The sequence below is a fragment of the Anser cygnoides genome, chromosome 2, assembly GCF_040182565.1.
Source record: "Anser cygnoides isolate HZ-2024a breed goose chromosome 2, Taihu_goose_T2T_genome, whole genome shotgun sequence".
In the NCBI taxonomy this organism is placed as follows: Eukaryota; Metazoa; Chordata; class Aves; order Anseriformes; family Anatidae; genus Anser; species Anser cygnoides.
In genome coordinates this window covers 142,499,781-142,527,020 of record NC_089874.1, presented here as the reverse complement: position 1 = coordinate 142,527,020, position 27,240 = coordinate 142,499,781, and the positions used below count along the sequence as shown (strand labels likewise).

General features: G+C 39.3%; 1 protein-coding gene across 1 annotated transcript; it reads right to left on the bottom strand.

Annotated features, from left to right (window-relative positions):
* Nucleotides 1-1,689: 1,689 nt before the first annotated feature.
* DCAF13 (DDB1 and CUL4 associated factor 13) lies at nt 1,690-27,159 on the bottom strand. The gene is made up of 11 exons (XM_066990645.1): nt 27,028-27,159; nt 25,390-25,589; nt 24,029-24,136; nt 21,824-21,913; nt 20,757-20,912; nt 19,964-20,041; nt 15,931-16,013; nt 13,846-14,010; nt 10,907-11,042; nt 2,795-2,958; nt 1,690-1,996 (listed from the first exon to the last, which is right to left on the bottom strand). The coding sequence occupies exons 1-11, from the start codon at nt 27,095-27,097 to the stop codon at nt 1,909-1,911; spliced, it is 1,338 nt and encodes a 445-aa protein (XP_066846746.1). The 5' UTR covers nt 27,098-27,159; the 3' UTR covers nt 1,690-1,908.
* Between the last annotated feature and the right edge of the window lie 81 nt (nt 27,160-27,240).

Here is a 27,240-nt window from a genome sequence, read left to right as displayed (position 1 = left end):
ATTAAGATGAGGCCTGATTATATCTCTCAAATCAAGGGGAAAAAACAAGCAGAAAAATTAAGTGCTCCAGCTCCTTTAACACAAGCTCTAAACCATTTCAGTGATGGCCCATGACAGACTTGTGTGAGCACTTATTGCAAGCACAGAGCTAGCACTTGACTACTATAACAAAAAAAAAAATCAATCAAAATACTCTGAATGCTGTGGTATTATCTATTTTTGGTGTTGGAGACTAACTGTAAGGGTTTTTAAGAGGGACAAATCAACATCAGCGAGCACAACAGGCATACAAGCCCATGGCCAAGGATCCCCTGAGCATACAGACAGCAAACCTGCAGAATTCCAAATGACTTCCAACCAGAAAGCCCCAGCCCACACCTACGCTGTTTTTACAAATAACTCGCTTCTAGAAGTTGTAAGAAGACTCGATTTTTGCAAACAGACTTCTTCTTGGAATGCTACGAGAGGGTGCCCCACTTGAATATACTTGATGTCAAGGCTAAGATCTCTGTACACTGAATTTGGAAAAAGAAAAGGAATTCATATCAAAATACACTAACATGTGAGGCCTCCGAGTGCTCTGCTACCTTTACAATTTCTTTTTTTTTCTGTACAATGCCATTACAATCTCTCTAGCAACAGTTTAACCAACCTTGATCCTTCGAGTTGCTCCACTTGGGGGCCTGCCTGAAACCAATAGTGCAGAAAGGTCTTTGAACACGAAGAGATGCTTTGGTCATGCCTCTACCACGCAGTGGAGCTCCACACTGATACCATCACATGTTGTGACCAACTTCACTTCAGGACTGAAAACTCTCGAGCTACGTTCAGAATTTTGCACCAACGTCAGGTGGCAGGGCTTGTTCACACCAAAGGTTAACAGGACTCGGTAAATCAACAACAAACTACAAACTCAACTGAAACAGCCAAGGCTGGAAAATTTTAATCAAATTCCAGAATATTAGTCTGGTTTTGCAAATTGCTCAGGACTTGACTACAGCTGTTTCACAAGCCATACTTTGGACCGCACGTTCTCCGTCAATTTTCTCAATGTTTCAGGAAGGAAATGAAGTGTATTTGGCACAGAGAGCACTGTGTTAGTACAGGAGGCATACAGCCAGCATTAGGCTATTCCCTGATCTGTTCTACTGCTTCTCGTCATCCTACTTACTTATGCTCTTCAGATCTGCTTCTCTTCCTGCATTGCCCCATAAGGTATGTGATCCAGAGAGTAAAAGATACATTATGGCCTCTTATAACCAAAAATCCGTAATTTTGCCACGATGATCCAGGAATCTTGCCTAAACTGTACTAGAAGCACTCAAAATGGTATTTCCAGAGTTTAAAGCAAACAAAAAAGTTAAAATAGGAAGTTTATTCTAATTGTGTTCATAAGTTATCTTTTGTGCATAAACTCAAGGGACAGGAGGAAGGGCAGTTACCGACTGCAAAGTAGTACAAAGGCTGGAAAAAAAACTTTTTTATGGAAAACACTAAGCAATGTTTATGGTAATTTAGTATCTCTCATTTCTGCAGGAGAAGGCTTCCGCCAAAAAAGCCCAGTTGAATTCCAGAACAGTTGTCTGAGCACCTCACCAATATTGCCAGTAAAAGCTAAGTTCATCCCACTGGAGGAGAAGCAAAGCATTTCCCAGACAACAGCAGCAACAAAGAACTTTGGGCTACAAGTACCTTGAGAATTGTAAAACTTTTATTTTTGTAATGCAAACTTCAAATATGAGGCTTACAATAAGTCTCATATAAAGAAGTTTTTGGGTTTTATGTAACTTGTGACACCTTTCATCCAGATTATACAAATTTTAAATAAGCTAAAAAAGATATTTATTCAACTGTCATTATTAATATCAGCAACTTTTAACAGTCTTGATTTTGTACAAGTGAAGACAATTATTGCACTACTGCTACAATGTGTTTCTTCTTCTCTGACACCAATGGCACAGATCCTGGTTTGCTGTGCTTGCGACGATTCAATTCCCTAGAAACAGAAAGCAGAAAAATACAGTTCAGTAGTCATCACAAAGAGTTAACAAATATCAGCTTCCTCCTTAAGAAACTACTTGAAATTAAAAAAATAATAATAATTTAAGAATTGCTTAGCTTTTATTAGCCAAAACCAACACATTTCCTCCTTTGAGCAGGAGGATTGTCCCTTCAAAAAGTATCTTTAAAATTGGCTAACTCAGAATAGCTTCCAACTGACTCTTTTCTTGGGAGCACAGCTTTCTTCGTTTTCACGTTAGCAGAATTTGCTGCTCAGATTTGTAGGTAGCTGAGAAAGTTGACTAAAACCCACTACTTTTTGTTTTTATTGTTAATTTCATGGCTACAGCAAAGTATGCCACCTTCTGCTCCAATATTCCAACATGACAGCGATCCAGGTGACTGAAAACGCTCGTCCTGGAGTTTGCATTAAAAAACCCCAATAACCCACACCTCAAACAGGCCGTTCTGTTTCTGTTGCAGTGTTGCATCATGTCACACGTAACGGAGCACTGTGGCTCTTTCCAACATGATACTCAATCCTGTTTCTTCAGCACATTTTTGGGAAGCAGCCAGTGTCCTTGTTGATACTGGCACCTGTCTCCCCCTTTTTTTTTTATAACCAAAGGTTAATCCATCCAGCAGTTCATGATCACTTTTCAGATGTTAGAAGTAGCTCATACTCGTTCCTCCCACACCCTGTAGCTCTAACATTCCCATACGTTGCTACCACAGCACTGCAGCGATGCATTTTATTAATACAAAGACAAGAAGATGGAGGAGGAAGACATACTTTCGCCGACGAGCTTCTCTCATGATACGCTGTTCCTTGATCTGGCAGAATATACTTTTAGGCAAGTGACGGTGCCGAGCTATGCGTTTGATCTGCGGGTGATGCTGGAACTTCTCCTTCAGCTTCTGATTGTAGTTCATAGCTGCCTTCTCTCGTGGTGCAAGCTACAAGGAAAATAACACAGACAAGCGTGTTATAAAAGAACAGGGACTTAACTGTCAGGATTTTCTCTACAGTTTCTCTACAAACGCTGAACTTTGGCAGACAGTAAAACCTCTTTGATCAATCCGCTTGCTCTCCTAACCAATGCTGATGATCAACTTCCGCTGTTAAAGATTTGCAGGCATTTTAGTCACTAGTCAGTATTAGTACAAATGCTATAAATGAATTGTCTTCATGAACTGCTTTACAGACAGCTCTTTACGTGGCCTAAATCTTATCCAGCACCTTGATCCATTAGGAAGCACATTGTACATATGAGATTTCAAGTATTAGCTTGCCTATATGGCACACAGGGAGTTCCAGCTTTCATCATGCAGCTAAAAATATCACAGTGTCACAAACACGTGAAATAAAGGTGAAATAGTACTATCACGAAAGGACATAAATTTCATCCATGTTTACCATTATATCCGAGACACCATTAACAACGCTGAAACTGAGAGACGTCTCTTCCTTACAGCTAACTTAGAAAGTAGTTTTTCAACTAGGCATGTTTCTTTTGGTCCTAGTCCCTGTTTATCACGAGGAAAATTTGTGTGTGCTTTGTTTCTGTTTAAAGCATGCACTGCTTCACGAGGAACAGCAGTATCTATGTCTTTGGATTTGTGTGGTCTCTGGGAATTTCAGCTGCATTTTAATCTAGAGTGCTTTCAGAATTTAACTAAAGCAGCAAGTGAATATTCATGGAGAAGGGAAAAAAAAAAAAAAAAAAGTCCTCTATACCCCAAACCACTTTGTGTGTTTTTTTTTTTTTTATAGCAACGTATCTACATCCTATCATCCCCTTCCTACCCCCCCCTCCAAAAAGACTGGAGTTATATAGTGTATTTTACCTTCCTCCATTTATTTAATCCACTATTAACTGTTCATAAAACCTTCAAGACAAAACAGTTCAGACAACTTCTATTAATTCATCTTTGCAACTGGCTCAGTTTCACTAATTCCTTACTTTCTAAACAGAAAACAGACCCCTTGTTTCAGACAGACACACACACACTTTATTACAGAAATCTGGAAATCTCACCTACTTTACAAAGCACACTTTTTTTTTGCCTTTGAAATCAGCAGTTGGCTATTTCTTCTCCACTCCGGAGGTTACCTTTAGAAGTGATTTCTGTTATAATATTTCATAAATTCTGAAAATGTTTATCATACTCAGACAATTTTGGTCAAAAAAATGACCAAAAATGGTCTGAAAGCAGGTAAACATAAACCATATGAAAGAGGTTTCTCCAGGTACAAAATGTGGAGCTGCTCATCACTCACAAAAATCTTATTTCAGGCACCCAATACACACAGTATTCTTAACCTCTGTTTGCCCACACCATTGCGTTCACAAAATTAAATCCGTCTGCTTTACTTATATTTATCATAACCTCTCAAACTGCAAGTGAGTAAATTCTACACTCCTAACCCAATAAAACTATCTCCTTTTTAGTGAAATTTACTCTAGTGAGCCAGCCTGAATAGATGGTTCTTTCTCAATAAATCCCAGGTGTTCCCACTCTGCAGAAAACTGCCAACACAATCCAAATTAAAGAGCTTTTATTTTAATTAAATGCAATGATTTTTCTTTAATTTAAGAAGAGCAAATTGCTGCTGATTTAGCGTAACCTTGATGATTCTACAGACAAGAGGTGAATCTGTAAATTAAAGATACACCCAGGACATCTTATTTAAAAAATTAATATAGATTAGATGGTGGTTATGTTTGAGTCTCATTCCCTTTTCATGTGCCATGCAGCTTCTAGAAGGGCACGTAGCTGGTGCCTTCTCATCCAACCACCAAACACCGATGCCCCATATGCCAGGCTGTGCCTCTATATGATGGGGGAGGGAAAAAGTGTATTAATGACAAGTTTCTATTTACCAAAAATACCAGATAGCCAAGAAAGCGAACTGCAATAAAGTACTGAATTCCAATTTCTTTCTTGCAAGTCATGCTACAAAGGTCACCCCAGACAGCTGCGGAGACCAGCTTCCCGTACTGCTTTGGGCTGAGGAAGATGCCATAAACACAGCGCTGGTTAGCAGGACTCGAGATTTCATTTACGGGGACCAGAACACTCTACAGTGTAAAAAATTTGGATTTACGTGACATCATGAGTGAAAGACGTGCTCAGAGATGATGTTTGACCCTTTCTCCATACATCCTAACGTGAATGTGGAACTTCCTTCCTACACGAGGAAAACAGAAATCACGTGGTAGAAAAGTAATTGATTGGTGCCAGTACAACAGCTCTACTACACAGCCAGTACCTAGAGTGAAAAACGGGGAAAATAACCCTAAAATGCAAGTTGTTAGCAAGAGGAAGATGCGTCCTTAAGAACTGCCTATGCCTCTTTCCTCCCTCCAGATGCTATAGGCGAGTTATTTCGCACACCCCCAGGCAGAAGGAAGGTAAGCATTTTTCTGGAGCCCTGACTGAAGAGCTACAATCACCTTTCAGAAACCGTACTCCTTTTGAAGTGGGCTGCATCTGTAGCACTTTATCCCACTCACTACTAGACTCCTCTAATTCAGCACGGGAATACGAAATGGCTGTTTATCAACCCTCTCCAGGCTGCCCTTCTAGGTTAGGGCAGACAGAGCACAGATGCAACATATTTTTAGAATACAAACATATCCCAGCAATTTTCTACACTGTAGCTTGTGTTTAAAATTTTTCCACTGCTTTGATGAAAACATTCTTCTAAATTTATTGCCATTAAGTTTATTACTTGTTATTTCCTGGAATCAAAAACTTACAGATTCTTTACATCTAAACGGACAACAAAAAAGAAAGGTGATGTAGAAGCGGAGAGCACAAAATCGTAGCTAAAGGGATGAAGCTACGTGTGCACTGAATCACAATCGGCAGATCACTGAGAAGAATGCCGTGTCACTCAGTACCTGGTGCTGCTTGTTATCAGCCTCATCTCGCACAATGGGACTGTGCACTAGGAGGAGACTGAAAGGATCTACAATTACTTCGACAGTTTTGATGCACTTCGCTAGATCAACACCGAGACTTGTAATTGCACTTTCTCCAGTCTTTTTCGGTTCTTACTCAAAAGCCATTTCTGCACCTTGTAGGAAAGCAGAAAACTGATGTTCCAACTCTGTTACACCCACTTCTCACACCAGCTTTACACTTACTGAGACACAAATCATTCACAAGCATGAAACTTTCTTCCTCAATTGTCCGGCGCTCTGCCTGATCCTTAGCTACTTTGGAAAGGTAACAGAGCCAAATTTTGCTGCTGTTAGTCACAGAAGTAATGTTACTGACATTCACACGCACTACAAAAAAAAAATTGCAGGTGCAGGACTTTTCTGACATGTCAGCACACTGAAGAACACTGCACCTTCAGGTTTTACTGATGGTTCATTGCTTTCACTATGATTAAAAAAAAATCTCTCCCTTTCTTTGTACTAATTATATGAATTCTATATTATTAACTGAAATTTACTCTATTACTGCTTTTCCAGCCTTTTCCCTCAGACAAGGCTCTTTTCCCTTTTTTCTCCAATCCAAAGGCACGCCCCTTTTCAGAAATCCCCAAGTACAAAAGCTTCACATATATTTAACATGCCAAGTTCAGGTACACGTCAAGTCCATAAAGTACAGTATTTAAACAGTCTGGAGTATCTTAAAAAACTCTTCTGTAATTGGGTCTTTCATTTCAGGACACGCAGAGCTAGATAGATGTTTACTGCCTTAAAAATAAAACCTGTGAAGTCCTATTTACCTTCAGACTGTTACTGGCAAAAAATACATTAGATTTTATTAAAAAAAACTAAACATTGCAAATTATTTTAAAACAACTCCTGCAGTAGAGCCAACAGAAAGATTTGGGTTTTGTTGCCCCTACATAAAACCCATGCAGACTTAACTGCCAGTGAGTGGAGACACAGCATGCCTCTGGCTCCTCCAGACGTTGATTCTTCCTTTAATGTTTCACTGATTTTAAATAATGACTGCAGTGCCAAATACATTAAAAACCAAAAGAAACATGCATGTCAGAACTGATGACTGCTGGGGTAGCCACAGTTCAGAAAGTACAACTCTCCAACTGGATAAGTGTTCATCAGTCACAACCTAAATACTGTATTCAGCCTAACTTCCTTGGATCCCGGCAATGCTGAAAACAAGACTAAGTGACCGAAAAAGAAAAAATAAAAATGTTGGATTACCACTTTTCTTTTGCTACCCACCCCCACCCCCAAAATATCCATCTTAAATACAATGTATTACAAGATGTTGGCATTATATCAGAAATACAGTGACCTTTGGATGAGTCATTCAATCAAATCTTCTCAGCTAAGAAAAATAGCAGACCAAGCGACTAAGCATTTAAGACACATTCTGACACTTCCGACAGAATTACTGAGTGTTCAGCTTTGAATATTCAAAATGTTCAAAAAATAGCCACAGACTATGGGAGAACCGGACTTTTATAAAATGAGCTAGCACATGTCTATGAAGATAAGAACGCCAGTCCTCAAAAAAAAAAAAAAAAAAAAAGAGCAGGTGCTAAAGAAAAGCAGCGGAATCTGATAAACAGCCATTAACACTTGCAACATTAAAAACTGCAGGAACTACAGGAACTACCAAGTTGGATGGAGCAAGGATTAGCACAGCTGCCTGCATCCACGTGACATTCCCAAGATATATCCAAGAATGGGATAAGCTGTGAAGGTTCCACCCGAAGTCCTTGTAGCAATTATTCCCTAAACACATAAAATAAAATTTCATAGTGCTTCCAAAATCTTTTATAGCAACTCTATCAGCTCTGGACAGTTACTAATTTAATATTCATATTCTGCGTCTTGCTAAATTCAAGGCTTCAACAACATCGTGATTGAACATATTTCCACACAAGATACAGGGCTGTGAAACACTCTCTCTTCTTATTATAACATAATTCTTCGCAAGTTCATTAGTGTCACCCATGTGAAACGACAGCAGTTTTTCTACATAATTCACTGTCCTTTTTAAGTTCTTCCCATATTTCTAAATAGCTTTGCTGTCTTAAAATGCCTCTTGATATTGGAAGGTGACAAGCTGTGTATTCTTAATGACAGGATGAGTTTTCATTTCTGATTTAAAAAAAAACAAAAAACCAAACAATACAATGTAACATGCCACTTGACCTACAGGTTCAAGGTAACTATTGACTTAGTCTTCTTGGGAATTGGTGGCTGAAGATCTTTGCCAGAAACACAGAATCACAGAATTGTAGGGGTTGGAAGGGACCTCAAGAGATCATCAGGTCCAACCCCCTGCCAAAGCAGGCTCCTTAGAGCAGGCTGCCCAGGTAGGTGTTCAGATGGGCCTTGAATATCTCCAGAGAAGGAGACCCCACAACCTCCCTGGGCAGCCTGTTCCAGTGCTCCCTCATCCTCACCGTGACGAAGTTATTTCTCATGTTGGTGCGGAACTTCCTGTGATCCATTTTGTGGCCATTGCCCCTTGTCCTGTCCCCACAAACCACTGAAAAGAGGTTGGCCAAATCCCTCTGTCTCCCACTCCTCAGGTATTCATACACATTGATGAGATCCCCTCTCAGTCATCTTTTCTCCAGGCTGAACAGACCCAGGTCTCTCAGCCTTTCCTCATAGGGAAGATGCTCCAGGCCCCGTATCATCTTTGTGGCCCTCCGCTGGACTCTTTCCAGGAGATGCTGTGAAAACTGTATCCCTATGATCCCTTAGTAGCAGAACTGAATCCTCTGCACAGCCCCCAAGAGGCACGTCAAGCAGGAATGGTGTGCTTAAAAACATAAACACAGGGTATTTTGTGTAGGATTCACTGTCAGGTCAAGGAACACAAGACTGTTAATGTGCAGAACATACCCAGTACCAGAAAGTCGTAACTGATAGTGCCTTTTCCAGACCCACCTATTGCCAGTTGTCACTGATGTAAATACCACAGAAAAGAGCAGAAGGTAACTTACCACTCTACATCTTGAATACTGGAACAATAGCTAAGTAGTCCTTCTGGTACGTAACATTCCTGTGACGTTGTGTTGGTTTTCCCAGTTACTACCCAGAGCAAAGCATCCTTCCTCTTTCATAAAAAAGGAGCCATTACCACCTAGTAGTCAACGTAACGTACTTTAAAATACTAACTATCATTCTATGTGAAAATCATGGTTTTGACATTCTTCTTAATCACTTGTCCTTCACAAAAAGGGTACAGAACAAAGGCGCATGTCAGAAATACCACAGATGATTCTGTTCTGGAACAGCATGTTAGAGAGACAGAACGGTCCTTCTGTACCGAGCACGAAGATAGTTAATAAGGACAGAAAATTTCAGCTAATACTGTAAAACCAGATGAAAAGGGTCTTCCTGTGAGACTATGGATACGCCAACAGGAAAACACGTAACAATACTGCCCAATACTGCACTGTTTGAGTAAATTTAACATAAAATTTAAATCAAAAAGTAAAGCCTGTAATGAACATCGCAGAGTCCTTGGAATTAGCAAGTATGGGGCTGATATTTGTGTGTTAAAGGTTTTACTGAAGCTCAAGTTGGAAAAATCCGAAGGATCAGTTCAAAACAGGAAAAAAATAACATCCTAAACACAATAGAAGAGTTAGTCCATTAAAGAAATTCAACCTAAATAAGAGTTTGTAACCACACACATTGTACAGGCTATAGAAAAAATATAGCTGAACAGCAAGGATGGGAAAGATAACGGGGCTCCTGAATACCTACGGTGAGTCATGGCTAAAGATAAGCGTGTTGTTTTAGGAGTGCTGCTCCACATGCAGCCCTTCACAGAGCACAACAGCCCACGAACCTTCCTGCTCCACGCTGCAGCCCCAGTACTCCCGCCAGCCCCAGCCCACCCCCCTCTATGCAGGAGCTATCACTGATGGAGCTTCACCTCGAGCAGCCCCAGCCACAACTACGGAATAGATCCGTCCCTGTAACAGTACGATGTTCTTCCCTGACTTACGGCTTCCCTTTCCTCCCCCCTCACTCCTTCCCAAGATCAAGCAGGAATTCCTCCAAGAATTGTTCGACAATTCTGCTTTTTCTGATGGGCTCAGAAAGAGCCATGTAAGCACCTCCAAGGTACCCTAACAACGTGAAGCTACGTAAAGGGACTACTCCCAGAGGACAAAGTGTCAAATTCATTCTCCAAAGTTACTCAATGCTTTAATACAGCTGTGCAGATGAATACATGTAACTGCTAACTGCAATAGAACATTTTGGTTTTATCTATATATAATCATTTGAACAAGTGTTACTGAAAAAGACATGCATTCATTAGACTGATGTCTGCTCCTACTAGGAAGGCTTCAACCAAAGTGAAAACACTGAATTAAAAGGACTTCAGACTAGCTTGACCACTTGATATTTGAGAGTTACATAGTTTAATGACAACCTCTGATATGCATTGGTGCAAGTAATCTATTTTACAATGCATACGCTTACCACAGAATGCACTAAACTTGATCCACTCAGTTAAAATTTTTTAAAAGTAGTAACCCTAAGCTTCAGTAGAATCACTTGTGTATGGCTAGCTTCTAGAACTAGAAGTTAGTGCTTTTTTGCTAGTACAGAGGGATGACTACTCACCTGTAGCACCAAGATAGAAAACTCTGGTTTAGTTAGTAGTGGTGATTATTGTTAAAATTAAACAAGAAAAAAAAAAAACACACAAAAACCTGTATAGCAATACAAAGGCATGTAATCTTACTAAATGCCACGGTAAATGCAATGAGCTGTATTATTGTATGTTAGTTTTCAAATTAAATGCAAACGTCAAACTACAATTTTACATTTTCCCTTTAGAAACAAGTGTTTAGAAGTTGAACAGACTAACCAGTTGTAATAGCAAAAAACAAAAACCACCAAGCACCGCCTTGTGATAACAAAACGTATCTTACCACTCCCAGTTTCTCAGAAGCATTAGCCTTCCACAGACGGATATTCATCTCATCTGAGCCACACAGAATATATTTGCTATCTGAAGTCCATTTTACAGTGATGACATGCTGCATTCGCTTTGTGTGATAGACCTCCCTAAAGTGAAGAAAAATGTTTTTTAATTTTTACTTTTTTTACTTTATTATCACCTTTCCTACATTACCTTTGAAATAGCAGAAAGTTTTCCGTTCAAGGCAAAATCTGTATGTTTTTGATTCTTTTTGTACCTACCCCTTTTGCGTAGGGGTCATGTCTTAGCTGTCATACAGTGCAGCTAAGAGACCTTTCTCTTTCTTCTACTCAGTTACTTTTACAAGTAAAATCCAAGTAGTAACAGAAAGGAAATACAGAAACAATGACTATTCAAGAGCCATGAAAAACTAGATTGTGGTTGAGCCTGTGGGGAGTTGCAAGAAAAACAAACGTAATCAATAGACTACCTTAAATAAGCTTAACCACCACTTTAATTCACACTCAAGTGATACTCTACAAAAACAACAAAGTGAAAGACTGAGCACAAGAACCTTCTGAAAACATCACTGCTCACATCAGGTTTTGCTGACATTAACGTTTGATACTGTGTAAGTACATACATGTTTTCAGAAGCATTTCTGTATTAATTTCATTTTACTAGTTGGCTCAGTAACAGACTTTTCTCCACACACCTTTGGGGAACTAAGTATTTTACCTTTCCTTACTCTGAATTTTCAGCCTTTGTCTCTCCCGTTGCTGTCACCACCAGTTATCAACTACCATTCTCCAGGAAAGGAAACACACAAAAGAAGATGGCCATATAACCTGGTTATGTCATTTAAAAAACCTCACACAGACATTTGGTTCCACTTACCAAGAATTTATAGAATCTAAATCAACTTCATAATAGATCTTATTTCTTATGGCTACTCAATTTCTAAACTTAAGCTTCTTTTTAAAATAAAACAGAAAGCAATGGAAGTTAGGAGTTGTTCGAATTGGCGAGAGATCAGAAGTCTGAGTTAACTGGAACACAGTCAGGATCCTTATTTAAAGATACACTCAAGTGTCCTCAGCTTTCCAACAGGGATCAGATCTTCTACTTGGAGACCTCTCTTTATTCCACAGGATTCATTTCAACTATGCAGCTCTGAATAAGTCCAGCTTTTAAAGAATTTTAAGTATCCCAGAACGCCCTAGTCAGCTTATAAGTGGCTAAGTTCTTCACTTGTAAGGCTCTTCCTCACTACATTTACAGCAACTACAAAGAGAGAAAAAGAGAAAAAGGAGCAAAATAGAAAGGGGAGCAAAAGAGAGCAAAATGGAAAAATGCCTTCCTTATCAACAATCTGCTGTAATGGGGAATAAAGCCTTTTACTCTTCTACTGTCGCATTATGGGGTCTGCTCACTTCCCTTCAATGATGTGCTTTAACTTTGCCTAGCACCACTTTTACGAACATTCCAGAGAAAGGAAAATCCGTGGAAATCAAGAGATGTGAACCATGGTGTTTAATAATACAAGAATTGGGGAAAAAAAAGTAAAAAGAAACAACAAAAAAACAACAAAAGAGATGGAATACCTGATTATATTTAAAATACTATTACAAAACAAGAAAAAAAAGTAGAACTACTTGTAGATTAGCTATGAAAGAAAATAGAAACAACCCTTCTCAGTCCCTAAACAGGTATAGCAGCATACAGACATGCTGAATAATGCACACATAACTATATTGAACAGTAACAAAAATATATTCCTCCCCCAATCAGTATTAAATATTCCTCAACCCCCCCCCCAACCACCTCAGACTTAAACTAGTCACAATTTTTGGTGGAGGGGGGGGGACAGCAGAAGGCAACTAAAAGAAAAAGTAAAGTTAATAAAGAAAAAAAAAAAAGTCTGACAGAGAATAATGAAGGTAGTTTTACGAAGAACAAATGATACCAGACAGGCCTGATAACTTGCTTTGATTTTCATCAAATTGAAAAACAAAATAATAATAGTAATGGAGACGCAGTAGATCCAATCTGAACCTCAGCAAAATATTTAATACAGTGCCTTATGAAATCTTACATGAGAAACTAATTCAAACTGAATTGTATTCAAAGCATTGTCACATGACTCAAAACCTGACTAACACAGCATGAACAAAAAGTAATAAAGTGCACTGAATAGGATCACCAAAATGTCCCGGACTGATCCTCAGAAACCCACACTAACAGTGCTTTTCATGGGATGTCTTTACTAATCATCCGTATAGGATGAAGCTAGTCCCAGAAAACCAAGCTCTACAATATTCTAAGGCCTGCAAACTTCGGTGGTGACACATACAGTACAAGGTGACCTAAAAACACTAAAGATACACAGACAGGGGAAGAATATAGGATTTATCTTGGTAAAACACAAGCGAGTATGCATAAGGACAGTAATTCAAAACTGATACTGCATCTTGTTGGAAAGCAATCATGTCAAGGAAACCATGCTGCCATAACAGAAGTGTGAATTTGCAGATTATTAACAGGGGAAAAGCTAAAACCCAGACGTATACAAGAGGTGGTATCACACCATAAAAAAGGAAACAAACAACCCATAAACAATGCTTCTTTAGGAACACAGCCTCCATTCTGGATACCTTTGCATTAAAAAGACAAATAAAACATTGTATCGAGAAGACCCCACCTTAATTTTAATTCAAAATTGCATCAGCACTGTTATTTGTTAAACACAAGTTCTACACTACCACATTCTCCAGAATTACCAGTTGATTACCTGACCTGTCAATCTCGAGGTACATACAGAATAAGACTTCGATATTCACAGAAAGTGAATGCCTCAACGAAGATGGGAACGATTAAGAATTTTGAGGCCTAGAGAGGGAGGTCACTGGGATGCAGGAGAGCAAGAGAGAGAGGTGTAAAATCACTCACCTGCTGTGGCCTTTGTCCACAGGAAAAATGCGGACAGACTTATCAAAGCTGGCAGAGACAAATTCTTTCCCCGTGGGTGAATAATCCACATCAAGAACAGCAGACACGTGATCCATATGCACCATGACAGGCGATGAAAGGAAGCGCATATCAAAAGTATATAAGCTTTAAAATAAACATATGAACAGCTTAATATCTGAACCACTTGTAAGTGAATAGCACATTTTTGCTACTTTAATCATACACAAATCATACTTGAAGATAGATCACACTGCAGAGGGAATTCTTTAAAACTGCAAGTAACACATGAAAGGTAAAAGGTGTTGAAGTGAAATAACATCAGGAAATAATTATCAGGTGACAACTAAATACTTCACACGAAAGGTAAGAATGATGTAGTGCTTAGAGGCTGAAAAAAGTTTACTAAACAGAGGATTTAGTTATTGAACAGGACCCAGGTTTCTTGTTCACTCCCAAAGAACAGGTAGGTCTCCACCACTCCCTTCAGCATCTGTTTTTGGGTCATTGACTGACCTGTTTCTCCAACAACCACACTGTCTTCAGATGTAAGTATATAACCTGAACAAGCATCTCTGAATCACTTATTCTCATTAGGGCAACACTCTCAGTTCTGCAAGGTTTCTACATCTTCCCATAATGGGATCTCCAAGTAATTCAAAGTCTACTGTGAAGTTCCCATTTGTTTATCACCCTTTCCTACAGCCTGATGGTCTTTATACCAGGCAACCAGTGACTCTGTAGAGTCCAAGTAATGCTTGTCCTTCAACACACAGAGATACTTCTTAAGCAGAGCAGAACTGCACTGTCTGTAGAAAAGCCTTACATTAAATATTAACACAGCTGCTGGACCTCAGCTGGTTAGCTCTTAAGCACTTCAGAGCTTGGGAAGAACAGGTGATGCCTACCCATACTCCTTAGAATCAACAACCTACTGACACATACCAAGGCCCAATAACTGCGCAGATCATTAATTTGCTCCGTGCCAATAAACCAAGACGATTTAAAGACAAAGCATTTAACGAAACCAGATTTAAGTATGCTATTTAGTAGAACTACTGTATTAAAAACTTGTAATTTATCAGCAGGCTCCTCACCCTCCTTGCTGCAGATGAATGCATAGCTGGAATTAATTCAATGTCTTTTACTCAATTGCTTGTTGGCAACTATTCCTTTTCCTTCTGAATTCCCCAAGAAAAAGTATGCTAACATCACATTCAAAACTGCTACTCTATGTAATTAGCTAACACTTCAGGCATATTGTTGATTTGTACATTTGCCATTGCACTCATTAATTGTTTTAGTTTGCAAGAAGGGAATTGCCCCTTACAGTAAGAGCTAGCAATTTCAGTTTAGTGCAGGGAAAAAATGACATAAACAGACTAGGTAGCCTTACTATGCCATAACCAAAAATGTGAAAAGCAGTACATTATATACAACACCCATTTTCAAGGTCTGGGCCAGATTCTATTTCCTTGGAAAAACAGCTTTAAGATAAGCGATAAAATCCCTGTGTTCCAGAAGAAAGCAGTGATCTATTGTTAGATCACTGACTTCCTGGAAACAAGGATATGGAGCACATTTTGCAGTGGCCTAGTTTTGAAGAGACAGCTTTTTCAATATCAGATTAGCTATTCACATGAATACTGTTGCCCAAAAGTAAAATACTGCTGTGAGATGCTGAAAGGATAAGTACTGCAGTCTTTGGAATTGTTTCACAAAAGATTAATTTTAAGAAACGTTCTCATCAAAATAGCTGATCAGTACAATATATCAAGCTTCTCATGAGCTGGTAAGAAAATAAATACTTATATTGCCTCGGACTGGCAATATTATTTAGTTTCCAGGTCCTATTGTAAACTATGCTTGCATAGACTTAACTGCATTTTTTGTAAATTAGAGTGCTTCCACACCCCACCCCACTCCGGTACTGAAAGAGGCAGTCTACCGCTATTTTTATTTTTATATATATTTTTTTAAGTCATTTTAACATGACGATAAATCACTAAGATACAGAAAATAAAACATAACATGATCAGGATTATCAAAAAGCAGGATCACACTTACTTGTAATCTTCATTTGCTGCAGTAAAAATGAAAGCTTCCATGGGGTTCCAACACAGCGTATTTGTCCTCATGTTCAAGATAACCTGGAAGATATTCACACATTGCTACCTTGTTGCAGACAATAAAATACTGGCTATATTTCAAAGCTTCTTATATCATGGAGACAAACAAACACTTTCTAGATACAGAATTATGGTAGAGCAATAGCGACATAAATGTTTACTTATCAGTGTTACAACTGGAACTGAGACACCCTAGCTCTCATCACATGCCCATTGCTTCATGCTACACTGCGATTAAATTTTCTTCTATAAATCATCTTGGAAGCAAGTCCTTCTTATTGTTCGTTTAAACTGGGATCATCATAAGAATTTCACTCCATTGTATTCACAGAAAACTTCAGTTAAGTGCTGTACAAACAAACATGCCCAATTAAATGGTTATTTCAAAGGATACGGTCATTAAGCAATGCTATGATCTGGAATCTGCGAAGTGATTATAACATTCTGTTGTCCTCCCAGTTATTGCTATCCCTTCCTTATTTTATCTCTAAAATTGCAGCTCCTGAATTCTCCAGACCAGGTGCCATTTCTCATTGAAGTGTCACGCAACGTGTGCAGCAGTTACTCTGTTGGAATTTACTCCCCACTGTCACTGTATTAGCTGTGAGTTACCTGCTACAGACTGGTAAGACTTACTTGCTGCTATTTAAGCAGATGACTGCAAAGAGGTTGCCTTGGCTTGAAGCAGGAGTAGTGCAGCTGACGACTGACTAACAACACCCTTCCACCAGAGAACAGTGGATTTGGAAAGAGCTCTCCAGCAGCTGCATGCTGGATGCCTCCACCTTGAAGGAGGCAATGATTGCTGGGCCACTGTGGGGCAGGAGGAGGTGATGTGGCGCCTGGTATGACACATCAGCTTTGGCTTCTGCTGAGTCTTGAAGGAGCTTTCAAAATTTAAAAAGAACTCCCGTACGGTATACGTCTACTTTGTGTCAGGAATAATTTCAACTTACTAACAACCTGCACATTTTCCATAACAATGCAGGCCAGCCATAATCCTACTTGAAAATTCTGAAATTTGTCTATTTTATGCTATGGTACTCCAAACTCATTTCTGTTCTCACTTCACTATACCAAACACCATAAATATGTAGGCATACAACAAAATATAATTGTATGATTGTGTTCATGATTTTAAAAAAATAGAATTTCAAAGCAAGTTAGTAGTGATGACCCCTACTGAATCCCCACAAAAAGATTTGGATCGTGACTTTATAAGTGTGTGCATAGTCTCACGACTCTCATTCTCCATAAATCCTCATTTCCTACATGACATTATTCTACTCAACATGAGATGAAGTCTGCACTGCAAAATACCGCTCATTTTCAGAAATTACATGCACCCAGAACAGAATGTAATCATCAGATGTGTGAACTGCTTTCTATTTTAAAAAGTGACTTTACTGCAAGGATAGGCCACTGAAGGGCCCTGTGTTTACAGTAGTGTGACAACTACAGTTTACTCCGATTCCAGTATTGTTTTTCTAATTATAAACCTTGTGTGTATATATTGTGTGTGTATATATATATATATATATATATATTTGAAGCTAACGATCAAGAAGAGTTCTTTAATCTTCTCAGTTCAAGTTTTCTAGGCATTGCAAAATGAGTAAAACACTAACTGAAACACATTATATGTAAAATAAATATTTTAAATCATAACACAAAGTAGACCTAATATTGCTGGAAAATCCAGCTTCTTCTCAAAAGGGGTCAGGTTTGGTCAAAGTTCGTGCTCCACATATTGCTTCGTAATTCCTCCACCCAAACTTAAAGCATTGAGTTTATTGCAGCAGTGGCATTTTGAATGAAAACAGTGCCTGTACAGTTCTAGCATTACATTCAGTAACAGATATGTATGGCAACCTGGGCTGGAAGTAATTTAAGTCACTGTGAAGATGGTAGGAGCATTTCAGAACTATCTAAACTTGTAGCAGGAACCATCTTCTGAAACTCTTTTTAATCAACTGTAGATATGGTTAGTCATTTCTTAGGAAAAAGCCCCTGTTAAGACATCACAAATACGTTAAGTTCCCAAGACTTGGCTACCTTGTTTTATTTAACTGTAAGCACTTGCTAAGAAAGAGCCTGGAGATTTTGAGATTACTTCAACACAAAACCAGACCACCCAAGTAATTAATCTGTCCTTTACTATCTACAAGGCTTTTGATTGAGGTGAACATCTCAGATTGTTACTATTTCTGGCAATGGATAACACAGTTTCCATAAGCTCTTTAAATGTGAAAGTCTATCTTTAAAATGTCCCAAGTTCTTTCCTTCTGTGATCCTACAGGTTACACAAGCATGTCTTTCAGTTTCCAAGCACTCTACCACCTAATAAATGTCTTCCTCTTGTTACACAAGAGGAGTGCTCCCCTTCATCCTACCATTAATGATAATTAATGATTTCCTATTTATGGAGCATCTCACCATCTTATTTGTTCCTCTTTGAAACATAAGCCTGTTGAATAAGACTTCATCGGCAGAAAAACTGGGCAAGAGAGCTACTGCTTCAAGATGTGGAAAGTTGTACTCTTATTTCCATTAGGAAATGGACTCAACCCCTGTTGAGTTCCAAATTCACGATAGTGTGCAACCTGTTTTGCTGACCTATTATGCAGAAAACAGCAGTGCCAGGAACTACGTAGGCAAGGTGCCTCTATAAGGGACATCCTTCTCTTGGGAGTTACAGAGCTCTTTGCTCTCAAAGCAGAAACAGGCATAAACCTTTTCCTCCACAGGGGAATCATTCCCACCCCATCAGGAACCCGACAGAAGCTACTGCATCCACAGATGCAAGCAAGCACTCATCAGTTACACTCTTATGGCAGGAAACATGCCTAAGCATGGTGCTTACTAGTTATACATGAGATATATATACTTACATACACCTATTATATACATTATGGGTATATATGTGCACATATATATACTTTTATATATATAGCATATAAGTAACATCACAGTGTTAGACAAACTTAGTTCACAAATGCTCGAACTACATCCCTTTAACTTGTAACTGCAGATCTATAGCACTGGCTGTGTTGACACTCAGGTCTCCAGCTGGCATTACTGACAATTTTTTAAAGTACTTTCTCTGTGGCCCAAATGAAACTTCACTAAAAATTATTGGGGCACAGGAAGAGAAAGAAAGAAACACTGTTATGCCAACAACATTCCTATTTTATAACCACGTGAAAGACCGTTATAATGTTCTAGTGTATATTAGAGCACCTTCATTACAGACAGTATGTAACATCCAGAAGGATACTGAGAGTATAGTCACGAGCCATAATATTGTATTTTAAGAAGAAAAATTGTAAAGATAGCTATGGGGTTCAAAAATACAGCAGTTGATCCAGGTTAATATTTCCATATAAATTACTGGTTTCTTGTTTTGAATCGACACATACATTTTGTTAAAGATTAACAAGGATCTCCATGTCACTGGTACAATTCCATACATATAAATACAATTTTGATTTCACTGCAAAGGAGTTCTGAAATGTTTACACTAGGTGCATAGGGAAGGATTTACCTCCACGTGAAAGAAAAACACCCTTTTAAAGGCAGAGCAAGGCTCTCCACTGGTAGAAACGAAATGCCTTAGAAATTACCTTGTTTCCTCCAAGCAAGGAGAAAAAAATAAAAATCACACACACAGAGACACAATGCAATACAAGAACATAAAGTTCTTATTGTGAAATTGCTGTCAGATCAGGCACTTTATCAAGAATTATAACAGAGTGAGCATGACAGCCCGCCTGAATGCAGAAAAAGGCCCTTCTAACTCTGGTTTAGAATTCAAAATTAATTCAAACAGAGTTAAAAGACTCAAAATTAAAGATGATGAAAACTCGGTTGTTCAGAGCTTCCCCTTCTGTATCTTCATCAACACTTAAGACTATTTACATATTAATTATTACTGCCATAACCTTCTGTTAAAAATTAAAGTCATAAATTACCTTCTTTAATGGAGTTGATTGTCTCATATCATACAGCACAATATTTCTGTCAGAAGCACAGCTTCCCAAAAGGTATGTCTAAATAAATAAATACATAAATAATCAGCGTACGTTATAAAGATTTTTAGAGCATAGTCAACAGCTTACATTAGATATCTAAACTATTTCACTACGCTGGTAGTCAAATAGCAGTTTCTTTTCCAATTAAGAAAATACATTAATTGTTCTTTATGTGTAGCTAATTAATAAGCAAAAACACTTCAAATAACTTTCCCAGTAAAATTCAGAATCCACACAGTCCTCTCTACAAGTAACAAGCACTTTCTCTGCGCTTCATCTACCAACACAGCCCACCCAAGAGCTATACAGGAACTGCTGGAGAAGAGCAGATCAGATGTGGTTGTTCTGCCACGAAGAGGGGGAGAAGCTGCTGCCACAAGCAATAAGTACTGCCACAGATGAGAGCTCCACAGCCACACAACTGCTACATCATATAACATGATATAATTGAGGTACAGGATATGTATTGCTGTGGGCAGAACAAAGACTGCCCTAATTTTCTTTCTGCTCTCCCCCATTAACAGAAACAAAAGATAAAGGGATGCAAATATATGGTACTATTTTTTAGGGAAATATTGCCGTAAAATATATGTATACAACCCCCTACATATTATGTGAAAACATTTAACAAAATTTACATTTGGAAAAAGCAGTTAAAGACAATGTTAACAGAGTTTAGATCTTATACTGATTAAGAAAAAACACTGATTTCCAATACATAACAAAAAAATACCTCAATAGGATTAAATTTTACACTGCTTATGCTATCAAAACCCCATGTCAATGAACACATGGGACTGGTCCTTTGCTCATCCCAGATGTCCACTTGCTGGCCGCAAGTGGCAAAAACAGCTTCTTTCCAGTGGTGATCAATTCCTGTATACACTGTCTTTAAAGGAAAAAAAAAAGAAAGAAAAAAAGAAAATTTACAAAACCAAATGTATAAATAAATGCCTAAGTGTGTTCTATTATACAACAACAATAACAAAAATCAACAGATCATTACATATCACACCTCTCATGTTTTTATTTATTTACATTACTGAGAACCAAGTCACCACTGCTGCTGGAAACCAAGTCTAATTAGATGTACATTTACACAATAGGGTGGCTTTCTGCATTTTTTCCTGTGTGCTCATTTAATATGCATGCGTGCATTTCTTGTTAATTTCTAATGGAGTTGGCATTACAAGCCCATTTACAAAGTATGGCCAACTTTAAAGCAAATGAGAATTTTATGGGTACAGTTAATTTTCAATTAGGAAGCGAAAAGTATCTCCTACACATACAAATAATTAAAGGGTTTCAAGATATCTACTTATAAAAAAAATTCAGTTTTCTTAAAGTAAGCTTGCCATCAGCTCAAAGTGCTGAAGTATATTTATTTCTGACAAAAGTAGATTAAAATGTAAAGTCAAAATTTTGTATTGAATGGCTGTGAGGTATGGCATGAAAATAAAGTTATTTAATGAAGACTAAGCATTGACAACAGATGAAGGGAAACAGACAACAGTAAGATCTGACGAGTTCCGAGAAATGGGATGATTAGTATAGACAGATCTAAGCACCCTCTGATGGCACTTGAGATATTCCTTCCTAGTTACATGTAAAATAAATATAATAAAAACTTGGAGATACTCTTAAAGCGCCATTATAAAATTTGATGCCGTCACCTTACAACACAGTGTGGTAACAACTGTGATATCAACCTATTTCTCTCTCCTCCAAAAACCACATAAGAATTGGTTCAAATTTAACTCAAAAGAAGAAAAGTGGGAAATCAGCACTTAGATTTACTACCTTTCCAAGAATTGTATGAATTGGTTCTTCTTCTTCTCCATATGCCGGGCTCTCCATTTTCCATTGCTTCACAGTTTTGTCATCACCAACCTGGAAACAGTGGAGAAAGCACGTATGGTTTTACAAAAATATATTCCCTCTTCTTTACCAGTCATTTTTGCAAATACAGGCAGCCTTTCTAAAGGCTACAATATATACAAAAGTAAAGTGCTCTCTTTATGCCTCCAAGTAGCAGATTAGTTCTCCTTGTTGCGTTATTTCAATAGAAACTGACAAAGTAGAGGTACGTGGTCTGGTTGGGATGGAGTTAACATTCTTCACAGCAACCCATATGGTGCTGTGCTTTGGATCTGTAGCAAGAACAGTGCTGACAGCACCAACGTTTTGGCTATTGTCTGCACAGTGTCTATGCTCCCTCTGGTTGCCCACTGTCGGTTGTCATGCCTGACACCCCCATCCACAACTAGGCTAGGGGTGGGCAAGAGACTGGGAGGAGACGCAGGCGGCTGACCTGAATTGGCCAGAGGTGTACTGCATACCACAAAACATTGCGTTCAGCAATAAAAACTGGGGTAGAGGAAGATGAAAAGAGGAGACGGGTGTTGGCTTCCAAGGTAACTGCTGCTCAGAGACTGTCTGCTTGTGGAAGTAGATAAGTGATTTCCTTTTTGTTGCTTGTTTGATTGGTTTTGCTTTTTTTTTCCCCCCTCTTTCTTGCACCTATTCAACTGTTTTTATCTTAACTCATGAGTTTTTTCACTTCTGTTCTTCTATTTTCTTCCCAATCCTACCGCTGTGGAGTGGGAAAAAACAGGCAAGAGGCTGTATGGGTGCTTGGCTAGGATGAAGACGCAACAGTATACCCTGCTGATTTATTTCCAGAGCCAAGGACACTCATATCTGCACACTTTGCTCCAGCATCTTTATATCTGGCTATATTTAAACAAATTTTGCTTGAATGGGATCTTCACATGTAGAATTTTATGCTAAGTTTGATTTAAACAAAGGTTTGTCTAAACATTGGCAAAAAAAAGTCTCTCATCTAGTTGTCACTTTGGATATTCTCCAGAGATACTACCAGGGTTGAAAGGAAAAAAAAAGGTAAGCTGTAAAGTGACTGCTTATTTTAGGTTACATTTTGTGATTCTTAATCAGATGGCACCTTAAACTCCACTTTATCTTCTGGAAGTAATTTAATGAGCATGTAAACTGCTAAAAGTCAGTCCACCTCAGTTGCTCCAATTACCTGTGCCTCATCCCATGCTACCTCTTGTATTATGCCAGCACAAGCTTTTGCGTGGCTGTACAGTGATCTGGATCAAGGAAACAGACTGTAAAAATAAGTTAGCTATGCATGCTTAACTTCCTCTCCTGATAGCACTACTTCTCTTCTTCCCCTCTCTCAATTCCCAGGTAGAGAGATTGTCAAAAAGGGATTCTGATTTGGAGTCATTTGGAATTTTCTGCTGAGACTTTCCCAGCATTGTAACTACTGTCCTCATGACCTGGTATCTACTTCAGGAAAAATAAATATATAGCAATTAAAATAGCTCTTGTGGGAGAAGGTGGGTGATTTCCCTTATGTTGAGCTCAAAAGATGCAAAACCCCAGTACACTAGTCTTAAAAGCAATTCTTTTTATTTTGTTATCTTAGAATTGTTCTAGTGCAAACAGGAAGACATACTACTTCCAAACAGCTTACATGCAACTGAATTAGTTGTGGTTGATACAAATGAATAAAGTCTTATTAACATCACCTTATTGAACATAATTACTCAACCAAAAACCAAAGGCATCTTGAATAGATCAGGTTATCTTTCACCACAAGCTACAGAAATATTCAGAGAAGTAACCATTTCCATGTCTTCCAATGAACTTAGCCTATCTAATTGTTCAACAAACATAATTACCTGCTTCTTTAATGAAAACTAGACTACTCAAATTCTAATTAAATGGCTCCTTTAGCAATAATCTGGTAATTATCTTTTCCATAGTCTTGAACAACATCCATATCACAACACTGAAAGTATTTTAATCAGAAACAGAATTGTTAGGTTCACAGACATATTGAATAAATTAGTTCAAATTCTAAAATAACTTATTCTCTGCTATGCAGTATTTAAATATAAGTTGCTCACTGGAAAACAAATGGTGAATAGGCACTCTGCATTGTTAGACTGTATTAAGGAGAGACACTATACTTACAGTAAAGAATGATGTACCACAGAAACGAGCACACATGCCTCGAACAAAGCCTTCATGGGCTTGTAAAGTACGAATACATTGTCGTTTGGTCAAGTTCCAAATTCTAACCTGTTAAAAATGGAAAAGTATTCTGTAGTTATTTAATTAAGTTTTATAAGTACAAGAGATAACATATGCTGTAACAAAATGGTGTAGCTGGCTTGAACACTGGCCAGATTTTATAACATTAAAACTTATTTATTCCCTTCTTCACAAAAATTTTTTTAAAGTGCAGCTCTTTGCTTTTCACCCCATCCTCCCACCCAAGCTGTACACCTACCTTATTCTTCCATTCCCCTATTTTTCAACTAGAATTCTTGCTAAAATTGTATCATTGCTGTTATCTTTTAGCAAAAAACACCCCTTCAAAGAGAAAAGCACAAGGAAATAACCTTTGTAACCACGAGGATGTTCTCATTCCAGTTGCTCTATTCAATTTTATAATGATGTCCACCTCTTGTAGAGGTTTCTGTTTCAAAGTATTTTGGCCCATTCAATAATAATTAAAAAAAAAAGTAATGGAGAAGCTCAATTTTTACATTTGTATGTATTGTTAGTACCCCATACTTTAGTTGCTCTACCAGTGTATAAGAAATCAGTCCAATGTTTCATATAAATTTATTCCTCTCCTCTTTGAAAAGGTTAGTCTCCACAACTAACATGACGTGTACGTTCTATAAAAAGCAAAAAGCAAGTAGGAACCAAGAAGACACCTTTAAAATATACAAATGTTATCAAATGAAGAAGGTATTGGTAAGAGGACAGAGAAGACAAGTATATTTTTTTATGCAAATGACTCCAATTAGAGTAACCTTACTTGCAATTTTTAATATTTATCTAAAATATTACAAACAAATATAGGATTAGCATTTTTTTCAATATGCTAAATTATTATTCCACAAAGGTTTTGACTGCATGCCCCTTCCTCCTAGCTCATCTGACTTCACATTATCTTCTAACTCTGCAGCAGTTCACCTTCTTTGGAGGGGGTGTGGAACAGCAAAAAGCAATCATTATGGACTGCAAATATTCACATTCACTGCTCCATCCCGAGGAATTGTTAAATCCCCTTCTCACAGCTAAAGCTGCTGCCTAAAGCTTTTTGAAACCCTCTGTGTGCTGGGAGGTCACAACCTGAAGTTTGAGAAACACTCTCCCAAACTGGGTAAGCTGCACCTTCTGAGAGAAGATCACATTTGAACAGAATATGATATCGTAGCTCAACAAAAACACAAAAGAAAGGTAACTAGGGTGCACTTAAAAAAGAAAAAGAAGGAAGAAAGGGACTTTTTTTTTTATTGTGGTTTAAAACTGCAGCTTACCTCTCCATCACACGCTCCAGACAGTACTGTAGACAAACTCTTTGGATGTTTGGCCATGCAATTAACTCCATCTCTGTGGCCATCAAGTGAGCTTAGAAAAGGTTTTGCAAACACACGTTCTAGCTTTGTTGCATTCAGAGCTCTGGTGTACTCTCGTGGAACCTCAAACGGATGCAATACGGGGTCATAGTTTCTTGGAACTGCAGTAAGAGTAACACAGACATTAGAAACCCATAATGTGAAATGTAGGTCAAGGTGAACTGAACTAGAAAGCTTTTCTCGTTGATTTTCTTGCTGTGGAGAATTTTCTGTGACACTGAGATTTTTACATGTATCAAGCAAGGGTCTCTCTGCATCTGTCTGTAGATAATACCTTACAATAAAATGAGAAAGATAGAGGATATTGACATGGTGCTCCTGGCTTCTGTCACCACTGTTCTGTTTTATGCAAGAGGGTTGAAAACTCAGCAAAGCAACTGTCAACAGATCAATCATCGAGACTTAATACTTAGTTCAGTCTGCTGATCTCCAAAGTATATTAAGACCTCTAAAATCTCTGATGAAAAGGAGCTGGATATCACTCTGCAACATGACAGAGAATTTGATTCAACAACTTACATACAAATCATGCTTGGAAAATAAAGATCACAGAAGGGCTGAGGTCGGAAGAGACCTCCGAAGGCCATCTAGTCCGACCCCGTGCCAAGCAGGGTCACCTAGAGCACATTGCGCAGGATGGCCTCCGGGTGGGTTTTGGATAGCTCCAGGTAAGGAGACTCCACAGCCACTCTGGGCAACCTGTCCCAGTGCTCTGTCACCCTCACAGTAAAGAAGTGCCCCCTCATATTGAGCCGGCACCTCCTGTGCTTCAGTTTGTGCCCATTGCCTCTCATCCTGTCTCTGGGCACAACTGAAAAGAGACCAGATCCATCCTCTTGACACCCTCCCTCAGGTATTTATACACACTGATGGGGTCTCCCCTCGGTCTTCTCTCTTCCTGGCCAAATAGGCCCAGCTCTCTCAGCCTGTCCTCGTACGACAGGTAACATGTATTCAGATGTCCCAGTCGGTAACTTTAATAATCTTTTTCCATGTTATAAGTAAATAAATAACAATAAAGTGCCAGTTACGACACCCCTTCACACAGCACAGCCCCCTGCCTCTAAATCAATCTCATAACAATGTACGCAGAGTTTAAAATACCATAGGTCCCCTGTCCTCAAAACCCAGCCTGATATAGCGCAGCCGAGACTCACTCCTGCTCCTCCTGACAAAGGGTGGCGATTTTACAAACCGTGTTACTGCCACTACGGAGAAAAAACCGAAACCACCACGCCAGAGGGGAGCCCGGCGGGGAGGAGCGCGGCCAGCCCGGCTCACGGGCCGCGGGCGGCCGCCGCCATTTTGTCGGCGGCGCAGCGAGGGGACGGCACCGGGGGCGGCCCGGGGGGGCACCGGGCGAGCGGCCGGGGGGCAGCGGCGAGCCCCGGGGCTTCACGGTGCTGCCGGGCCGGGCTCAGGAGATCGTTGCCTCCGCCTCAGAGGCCCACGCTGGGGAGGGAGCAGGGCACCGGGTGGGGAGAAGAGGTCCGGGGAGGGGGGGGAGGCAAGGGGACCGGGGGGGGGGGTGCTGCTCACCGCGCTGCAGGTCCAGCTTCGTCTCCCGGACATAGTCGTCGGGGTTGCGGCTCAGCACCTTGACCCGCATGGCGCCGCGCCGCCCGGCTCCTTCCCTCCTCCTTCCTGCATGTGACCGGATGGGCCGGGCCGGCCGCAGCCTCGCAGGACGGGACGCGGGGCCCCCGCGGCTCCCTCACCGGTACCGGCACCGCCACCGGCACCGGCACCGCC

Excerpts from the sequence above, each read along its gene's own strand:
- DCAF13 (XM_066990645.1), bottom strand. The coding sequence starts at position 27,097 with ATGCGGGTCAAGGTGCTGAGCCGCAACCCCGACGACTATGTCCGGGAG. Across the intron at positions 20,913-21,823 it reads TTCATACAATTCTTGGAAAG|ACAGTGTATACAGGAATTGA; the intron begins GTAGTAAATCTA and ends TTTCCTTTAAAG. Across the intron at positions 11,043-13,845 it reads GTGGACAAAGGCCACAGCAG|GGAGGTCTATCACACAAAGC; the intron begins GTGAGTGATTTT and ends TCTTCACTTTAG.